Source organism: Micromesistius poutassou (assembly GCF_964030765.1).
Source record: "Micromesistius poutassou genome assembly, chromosome: 14".
In the NCBI taxonomy this organism is placed as follows: domain Eukaryota; kingdom Metazoa; phylum Chordata; class Actinopteri; order Gadiformes; family Gadidae; genus Micromesistius; species Micromesistius poutassou.
In genome coordinates this window covers 2,232,601-2,242,600 of record NC_140284.1, presented here as the reverse complement: position 1 = coordinate 2,242,600, position 10,000 = coordinate 2,232,601, and the positions used below count along the sequence as shown (strand labels likewise).

General features: G+C 45.4%; 2 protein-coding genes across 2 annotated transcripts in view; both read right to left on the bottom strand.

The window, feature by feature from the left end:
• sctr (secretin receptor) overlaps nt 1–2,916 on the bottom strand; it is a gene marked incomplete at both ends in the record, with an annotated part of 18,669 nt that extends 15,753 nt beyond the window's left edge. Inside the window, one exon of the mRNA XM_084478867.1 lies at nt 2,896–2,916. Coding sequence (XP_084334993.1) covers nt 2,896–2,916 — 21 coding nt within the window. The remainder of the gene's footprint in view (nt 1–2,895) is intronic.
• An 880-nt stretch (nt 2,917–3,796) lies between these two features.
• The window catches only part of LOC311358739 (potassium/sodium hyperpolarization-activated cyclic nucleotide-gated channel 1-like), a gene marked incomplete at both ends in the record, with an annotated part of 7,286 nt that continues 1,082 nt past the window's right edge, over nt 3,797–10,000 (bottom strand). The window contains 9 exons of the mRNA XM_084478866.1: nt 3,797–3,975; nt 4,732–4,969; nt 5,241–5,387; nt 5,772–5,899; nt 6,029–6,122; nt 6,376–6,537; nt 7,271–7,408; nt 7,900–8,004; nt 8,540–8,726. Of these exons, the coding sequence (XP_084334992.1) occupies nt 3,797–3,975; nt 4,732–4,969; nt 5,241–5,387; nt 5,772–5,899; nt 6,029–6,122; nt 6,376–6,537; nt 7,271–7,408; nt 7,900–8,004; nt 8,540–8,726 (1,378 nt within the window). The remainder of the gene's footprint in view (nt 3,976–4,731; nt 4,970–5,240; nt 5,388–5,771; nt 5,900–6,028; nt 6,123–6,375; nt 6,538–7,270; nt 7,409–7,899; nt 8,005–8,539; nt 8,727–10,000) is intronic.

Genomic DNA, 10,000 nt, shown 5'->3' with positions numbered 1-10,000 from the left:
AAAAATCAACTAAGCATTGTAACAAGGAATGTAATGAAAGGACGTGACAGAATCTGAACCCTGGGATAGAGAGAATCCCATATATGAACCATGTATACATAACCTCAGTGAATTATAAACAACTTTCAATTTTAACCAGGCAGCTAGTGTAAATAAATAAGGCCAGAGCTTCCCCCCCCCTCCCTTTTCTGTTCGGCCTTCGTTTTTTGGTGTGAACGCACTATCTATATAGAAAAAATCGATCATAGGATTTTATAAATCGATATCGGATCATTCAAGTAAACATTCAGATTTTAATCAGAAAATTTATGCTTTTAACCCATCCGAGAGACTGGTGGATAATATATTTTTTGCCATGAAAATGTTTACTAATGGTGTTCATTCTAACTAAGGTGTTCATTCATACAAGGGTCAATTAAATAGGGTTGGGGTTAACCACCAGCCCTAACCCTTATGCTATATAATAATGCTTATTACTGTATTAACTAATGTTAATTTATTGCTGATTAATGTATCACTATCTTAAAGGGATAGTTCAGGATTTTGGACATCGGGTCTCATTTCCAAGTGAGCCAGTGTGTTATTTATCATTGGAGACCGTTTCAACACTTTTCATTCAGTCCTTCTAGTTGCAGAAATCACTGGTGCTAGGCTAGCGCAAGTCGAGGGGAACCGCTAGCCTGCCAATAAAAACAGTTTTACCCACTCCAAAGTACACCCGATGCAAACCAATTATAATGCCAGACTATCGATGTAAATGTCTGTGTTGATAGAATAATATTAGAAATAAAACTATCCTTGTATCGCAATGATCACATTACATTTTGGGGGACTACTTTCTCAGCAGCGGTGGAATTTCACTTTGCTCCGGTGTAGCAACCAATTCACTACAGCACGTAAACAGAGAAGTGCACTCCAGGTAATATCAGTCCGCCGCTGCCGTAGCTTGCTTCCAACTACATGGATTATAAACTAAATGCAATGCGATGCAAGGGTAAGTTTATTTCTAACACTATTCTATCAACACAGACATTTACATTGATAGTCGGGCATTATAATTGGTTTGCCTCGGGAGTGGGTAAAACTGTTTTTATTGGCAGGCTAGCAGTTCCCCTCGACTTGCGCTAGCCTAGCACCAGCGATTTCTGCAACTAGAAGGTCTGAATGAAAAGTGTTGAAACGGTCTCCAATGATAAATAACACACCGGCTCACTTGGAAATGAGACCCGATGGCCAAAATCCTGAACTATCCCTTTAAAGTATTACCCTGTCAATGAATATCCTAATAATTGTTATTTTAATCACTGAAATTAATGTTAACTTGAATATTTCCCACAAGATAGAGTGGGCATGAACCAGCCGGTCGCTGCAGTGTAGGGACCAGTCGACGGTGAGAACATTGCACAACACTTGTTTCTGACAGGTGTGACTCCTGTGTCCTCTCACCCGAGGACACCCAGAGGATAGCCGTCTCCAGGACAAAACCACCATTCCACTTGTTGATGGGTCCACAAAACCTTCACACACCACTGAAGATACAGCTGGTATCATTATGTTGCATGTCCAACCCCTGTCTAATGCACTGGTAATGGTCTAAAGCCATTTTACAGAGGATGATGACCAAAAAAGCAACACAGTGGGCTCTGTGGAAGAGAGCCTACTCCCTTTCTCCATTTATTATTTATACACTAATTAAAACAAATGTTATATAATTATAGTCCATTTCTGCCACTGCGTTCTGCTAGATATACTCAATTCTACACACTACAACTTGAATGTTGAGTGTTTCATTTGTCCTGTGTTTAATTTACTCCCTAAAATCATATTTTCCAGATGAACCCCTCAAGCTGTTCTTGATTTGAATTTCAATTATTCGTTTTTACATTCATATGGAATCCTAATATCTCAAAATGTTATACTATATATATATATACTGTGTATATATATATATATATATATATATATATATATATATATATATATATATATATATATATACTGTGTATATATATATATATATATATATATATATATATATATACTTTTTAATTTTACTCCACGTAGTTAATTTACCCTTGAATAAAAATTTAAATCTCATTCTTAGTTCTCTTACATAGAAATTAAAAAGTCAGTCGGCTATTCCAGTTGGAACTGTTGAAAGGGACAGCAGCGGTCCTAACAGAGGGCCGTATTGTGCCCGTACTAGAGACCATCTGTCCACCAGAGGGCGGCTCCTGCTCTGTAAAATAACTCCATCGCCTTCTGTGCAACTTTCTGCGGCATTGTTATTCCATTAAGCACCACATGACGTGGGACTTTGGTTATTACATTACTGCAATGCAACCCAATCATTTAACAAACTTACTGAGCCAAAGTAGTAGAACAAAGACACATGATCAAATAAAGCCATTATGTATGTATATATATAATCATGGACGGCTTCATTAAATACAAAGCCCTTTCCAACTTAGCGTGGCGGTTCGCATTGTTGCAGCTGCATTGTAGCGTTCATCTCCAAAGTAGGACTGGGAGGCTGCTGCTGGTGCTTTGTGTTCTCCTCGCATGCTGACACAGCTACTGTAGTGGTCCAGAGACAGGTTGGTGGTGGTGCCTCTTTCCGCCTGGTCTATTCTGAGCAGCTGGCCCTCCGGAGACCAGTTATTCCTGCTGACTAACTGCTCTGAGCTCCAAGAGACACCAGAGTTGAGTTGTATCGTTTGCTGCAGTCCTTGTAGCCTGTCACAAAGAAGTAGCCAACATGTACCTGTGTGTTTACTTGCCTCTGTTCTTGCATATGTGTGTGTGTGTGTGTGTGTGTCTCTGTTACTGTGTATGTGTAGAAGTGGTCTTCAGGAGTGTGTGTGTGTGTGTGTGTTGCAGTGGTGGGTGACACACTTTCCTCATCCTCATCCTCATCGTCAACCGCTTATCCGGGGTCGGGTCGCGGGGGCAGCAGCTCAAGCAGGGGGCCCCAGACTTCCCTTTCCCGGGCCACATTGACCAGCTCTGACGGGGCTAATAACACACTTTATTAGACCTTAAAGTTATAAAAGGGGTATTTCCAGAGGGGGATGTAGTGGCATGGTCCATTTTATCCCAAACCAGCTGCGAGCCATCCTCCTCCTCTGATTGGTTGGTTTGCAGATCCAGGTGGATGTGTGGGCAGCTCCAATTTAAGAGGCACCACCGACAGTCTTTTGTTGTCATTTCAAAATAAAAGCCCCTTTCCAAAAAAAAAAAAGTATTTATTGCACATGTTATTCACCGCTTGAAACTTAAAAATGTTCAACATCATCATAAAATCACAATACATTATGGCAATGAGCCAGGAGTCAAAGCTATATATACTCTAGTCGGAAAGTTACTGTTGCGAAAAAGAGATTCTTAATAATCCAAGCAGAAGACATGTATCCCACTGTCCGACACGGTGGATATGTTTGCAAAATAATATGAATATATGGCTCTTATAAAAAATAATTTCAACAATACATTCCCAGAGTTAGGATACTAGTACCAGTACTCCCTGGTTTAAACTGATTACAATTGAATACTTGTACTAATATATTTAATGTCCTTCAACAACTTCAAGTATAAAATCAATTCAAAAACGTTGCTCTTCATACTTGAAAACTTGTACAAAACCTATCTTTTCTATGTGTTTATACTTGAGCTCTTGTATAAAACCAAGTGTTTTCCTATACTTGGATAATGGACAAAGCGTGTGTGTCCACCAGCAGCTGTCTCGGTACCCGAGCTGATTCAGCAGAGCTCTGTCCCTCTGTGTTCCCCGGGGCCCCTACACCCCATTGGGGCCCCGGTCGGCTCGCAGATGGCCCAGCTTCTCCAGGTCTTTGCGGACGTCGGGGAAGCCTTGCAGGGCCTGCTGGAAGCCCTGCCAGGACAGAGAGAAGCACTGGCAGTCGGTCAGAGCCCGCGCTGTGGCCAGATGCTTCCCCTTGGTCAGCACACAGATCTCTGCTGGGAACCAATCAAAACACGGGACACATCAACTGGGAACTACTTAATCTTGAGTCACCACGCGCCGACCGCGGCCCAGTTCATTTGGGAGCTTGCTGCTGTAAGGTTGTGCAAGGCTAGCCTGATGAAGAGCAATTTGGTCCTAATCCGTCCAATCCTTAATCTGTACATTTTCAAAAGCCCCTCAAATTGGGAAAGCGCGTTGTAGTCAATTAAAACATTCACTGCTGAGTCGTTTGGGTTTGGGTTATTTTTGGGTGGCAGACTTGTTCTTTTCGAGGGGACTGTAGGTGTCAATTAGCAAACCTGACTCCTCCCACTGAGCTGGTTGTTGCCATGAATGACAGACATGACTCGTAACCAGAGTGGCCGATAAACAAACCTATACACACAGGTGCACTGTTGTAGTGAATACCACCATTGCGTTGTACTAAGGTGACCATATTTATGAAATGAAAGACGGAGACTTTTGTAGGTTGGCGCGGTCCGTATTTCAACCAAATATCTGATGTTATATCTGATGGGACATTTTTTACACGTAACCTATCCTTGTCATTGTGAATGTAATACTGTAAAACATTGCGCAGTACATGCCCAATGTTTCACTATGATGTTTCTATCGCTTTGGTAGACCAGCCAAACACAATTCAAATGGGATCGGGGGGGGGGGGGGGGGGGGGGGACAGGCCACCAGAATCGGGGGAACTTCCCCGGATTAGAAGGGTGTCCGCGTTCTCCCTACGTTGAACCCACCGCCAAAGTAGTCCCCGTCGCAGAGGTCCTTCTGGAAGGACGCGGCCTCCAGGCCCACCTCCCCGTGGTCGATGAAGAACATGCGGTCGCCGGGCGCGTTCTCCCGGGCGATCACGTCGCCCTCCAGGAACACCTCGTAGCTGAGCTTGAGCAGCACGGCGTTGATGAAGTGCGCGTCCTGCGCCTGGAACATGGGCACCTTCTTGAGCAGCCGGCTGCACATGGCCAGCAGCATCTCCTGTGTGGGACAGAGCAGCGTTTTGTTCTGTAGCTTTACCTTCGCCTCACCTTATCCGAATGTATCCACGTGAGCTCAAGTTCATCTTAGATCGTTAACTCATCCTAGTCGATCTTATTCTATTTGAGACGATCTTATTATATGAAATGAGCAGCCTATGCTATTTCCCGCTCGTACGGTTTTTCTTATCTTAGATTAGTTCAGGAGTTTGGTTTTGTTGATCTCAGTTGAGATACGTGATGAGCAGAATGAGCCCTGTACGAGCGCGTACCTCCTTCAGCGCCGAGGAGACCGTGTCGATGACGTCGTTCTCGTCAAACCACTTCCCCCCGTAGCGCGCCTGGTAGTACTTGCTGATCCGCAGCTGCAGCTCGGGGGGCAGCTTCATGAAGGTCATGTAGTGTTCCAAACGGCACATCTACAGGGGAACAACGACAACAACAACAACAACAACAACAACAGCGTCTTCAGCACTCATCATAGCAACCTGCAGCACTAACCACCAACACTAAGTATCATAGCACGGCACCAGAAGCCGTAACATCACACCCCACTGGGCAGGACGCCGATATAAGCAAGAAGGACGGCCATCATCATTGGCTTTATTGACAATTACTGTATTACAAAAAATAGACTCTATGAGCAAGTGATAACGTGTGTGTGTGTGTGTGTGTGTGTGTGTGTGTGTGTGTGTGTGTGTGTGTGTGTGTGTGTGTGTGTGTGTGTGTGTGTGTGTGTGTGTGTGTGTGTGTGTGTGTGTGTCTTTTGGTGCCAGTACACTGTACAGAGACGAGAAGAGGACCTTGCTCTTGTACTCCTTGGCGGTGGGGTCTGTGTTGGCGATCATGGTGGTGGCGTTGGCCACCAGCACCGTGTACATCATGCAGCCGGAGATCATGCTGACCATCACGATCCACAGCTCCACGTAGTCTGGAGACGAGAGGAGCACAGGAGTCTGATCACCATCACAACGAGGTAAACCGTAGTCTTGGGTTCCTTCCCCGGTGTGTATACAAAACACACACAGTGTGTAATACGGTGATATAAAGAGAAGCCTACTCGTAGGGGCGTCCATGGAGCCGTAGGAGAGGGCGATCATCTGGGACAAAGCCCGGAACACCCCCCAGGAGTATTTCACGCTCACCGTGGCGTTCTGCAAACACAGGATGGACCGCAGAGGTCACTCTATAATGACGCCCATCTCTGCCTCACGCCTTATTATGTTTACAACCTGGGATAGTTCCAGAATGAATGCTGGGATTCAAATTCCTATTATTATGACATGCTTCCATTACATTATTCTATTACATAGTCTGTCACTTAGCATGAGTGCATCATGGTTCCATCCTATGAATCCATAATTCTTTGATTCCATGACGTGACTCGCGTAGTGCCATGTGACTCACCATGAGGTTCTCCTTGCGGACCCAGCAGTCGGCGGGGAACTCTTCCAGCATCGGGACAAAGTACTGGATGCAGCCGTTCCAGTGGCAGAGCAGGAAGATCATCATGAACAGGGACAGGATGCGGAAGAAGAGCCGCACCACCTCCAGGTTAGCGTTGGACACCTGAGAGAGAGAGCAAGGTTACTGCCATGGCGGTACTTTCTCATGTGACACTCTTATTCTTCTTCTTCTGGGATAATCAAGTACATCTAATTCAATCGTACCGTCCAGCTGTTAGTTGTATGTATGTATGGGGGCGGCATTAGCTCAGGAGGGAGAGCGGGGTTGGCTGGTAACCGCAAGGTTGCTGGTTCGATCCCTGGCTCCTCCCTAGCTGAGTGTCGAGGTGTCCCTGAGCGAGACGCCCTCACCCTAATTTCTCCTGACGAACTGGCTGTCGCCCTGCGTGGTCGACTCCGCTGTCGGTGTGTGAATGTGTGCATGAATGGGTGAATGTCAGTCAACACTGTGAAGCGCTTTGGATAAAAGCACTATATAAATAAGGACCATTTAGATGTATCAAACTATTCGGTAGATCTAGGGGTCTTTGAGTACAATCAGAGCAGCTTAAAGTGGAAACTCGGAATTCAATAAGTCATTCAGAAGACCTCAACCTGACATGAATAAATAGAACCTTCCTAACAATCCAGAACTCTACGTCCTATCTTAGGGCAACACATCGATTCCTTTCGAGACTCCTTACCTTGATGGTAATCTGTTTTGCATCATCAGTCAAAAGCGTGCAGTCACGCGAGCCGGAGGCGTGAAGAAGGTGTGTGTGTGCAACTCGAGACGGCTGAGAAGAATAGGAGTATGATTGGGTTTCTAATCTGCACGGCCGCACTTCCAAACTCACTTTCTCCACTTCGTTGAAGAAGCGCACGAGTCGGGACACCCGCACCAGACGGATGAGGCTGAGGATCCGAACGAACATGAGGATCCTCATCATTCTGTTGGCCTTGGAGGGGTTGTCCTCGTTGGTGTACTGCAAGTCCTGTGGCGAGAGAACACAGAAGACATTTACGTTTACATTGAGGGCGTTTAGCAGACGCTTTTATCCAAAGCGACTTACAATAAGTACATTTGTCAGAAGAAGTGAAACAATATACCGCCGTCGGTACAGTAAAGACGTTCATAGAACCAAGTGCAAGTACTGACAGTCGCCAGGCCGACCCCATTCCCCGTACACAGCAGTGATAGCTAGCTACTGCAGATGCTACACAATTAAGTACATGCTACACAACATGCATGCACAACACAATTAAGCACATGCTACAACCTGCATTAAGTGCGTTCATCAACTGCCAGGACGTACAACAAACAATAGTGCAACGGACAAATAAGGGACTGAATGGCTACGTAGAGTCCAGGTGAACTCTGAAAACCCACTTTATGGGTGAACAATATTCACAATGTTTTTCATTCATTATAATTGACTCCAGACCAGATACAGGTCAGTTCGTGAGGTCAATGTTAAAACTTTACCGCGAAGAAGAGGATGTATCCAATGGGGAACGCTGCGATCACATCCGGTATGAACCAACTCCTCAAATAGCTCATCCGGATCTGCTTGAGATCCAAAATGGCGACCTGTCACACAGGACCAGGCAACACATGGCAAAAAAAGAAAGGGTTAAATGACACGGTTAAAACACGGTTAGATTCGCAAGACATTCTGGATTTTTAGAATGTCTTGCTGAACTGCAAATGATCATATGCTGATCTCACGCACGCACGCACGCACACACACACACACACACACACACACACACAGCTACGGTCCTGAGTAACGGCTGGAGCCAAACAACGCAGATGGTTTTCTAAGCTGGCCCGAGTCCATCCGAGCAGAGCAGAGAGCAGACAAACACATATCGTCTGTCACAGCCCTAATTGGACAACGTCACGCCTCTAGGTATTTGTAATCTGACCCCGGGGCCTTTGTCACGGCAACAGAACTCCACGGGGGCTCCCCGCGGACCGTGGGATGGGGGCTGGTGGATCCTAATCTCGTTAATATGTGTGTTGAGGTGGATTACAGATGGGGGGACGGTGTTTGTCTGTGATGGGATTAAAGTCCTCGCTGTGTGTTTGTGTGCGGAGTGTGTGTGTGTGTGTGTGTGGGGACCTCGCTGTCCTCTGGGATGATGCCCATGCGGAAGTTGAGCGCCACGTCGATGAGGAACAGCGTGTCGGAGAAGACGTTGAAGCGCTCCCAGCCCAGGCCGTTCACCCCGTCCAGGAAGGCGATCTCCATGGGAATGCCGATGAGGTTGAGGAACGTGATGGCCATCATGCACATGATGTAGTAGCTCCTGGACACGTGGCGACACGTACACTGCCTGATTCATTTACATCGGGAGTCGCCTCACGCTTTTATTTTACAAAGCGACTTACAAACCATTCATGCACACGTTCACACACACACCGACGGCGGTGTCGACCACGCAGGGTGACAGCCGGCTCGTCGGGAGCAGTCAGGGTGAGGGTGAGTCTCGCTCAGGGACACCTCGACACTCTAGCTAGGAGGAGCCGGGGATCGAACCAGCAACCTTCTGGTTACCGGTCAACCTGCTCTACCTCCTGAGTTATTGCCACCCCAGCTTCCATGTTTGGAGTTGTGTGTAGTACACATTTAAACCTGCAATATGTCTCTTTTTACTGCAGGTAATATTACTCCGTTCAGAAATATCCGAACTAGAAGCTTTCTCAGAAATAGAATGTGCCCATGTGTCAATCCATCCAGGGTTTTGTCTCTATTAACTCTAGTCCACCTTGGATCCTGAATTAGTGCTGAACGAGACACTTTACGGTTGGAGAACTCCAGCAGAGATAGTCACTGTGAAAGGGGGTGTTGTGGTTAGGGGGGCAGTCTGCCTCTAGTAGGTTTTTGGTGCAGATGTCAGGGGGGGGGGTGAGGGAGTGATGTTACATCACACTGAATAAAGTCTGGGATTACACTGGTTTTAAGATATTGGATTAGAGATGAAGGCCGCCGAGACTTCTTGAACTGTCTGGGGATATTTATAAATGACATCTATCCAGCGCTCATAAAATATGCATACTTTCTTCCAATTGTATTGACTGCAATTCCTTATAACCTGAAGACACAACCGTTATTTAATGTACTGGTAATCAAAGAAGTACTTTATTGTATTAACTTCTCAAAATAATATCCTCTATTATCAGTTTATCCTATTATTGTAAAAAAAGTCTGTATTGACAGACTTTGTACTGTGTTCAGGGTAATACCTTATTGCAATGGGTAATCAAATTTATACTGCATTCTTGGCTTGACTAGAGCCAACTAGATAGTGAGTATTTTATTGTGCTAGGTTATCAGAATCATACCGTCTCTGTGATCAATATAATAGTATTAGTAGTAGTAGTCGTAGCGGTGGGGCAGGATGATCACTACTCAGCTCTGTAGTTACATAAAGTACTTCATAGTAGTAGAACTATTAATCTTGGATCCAGTTCTGCTAATATCTGCTAATATCAGTAGTAGTAGCAGTAGTAGCAGTAGTAGTAGTAGCAGTACTAGTAGTAGTAGTAGTAGTAGTAGCAGCAGTAGTAGTAGTAGTAGTAG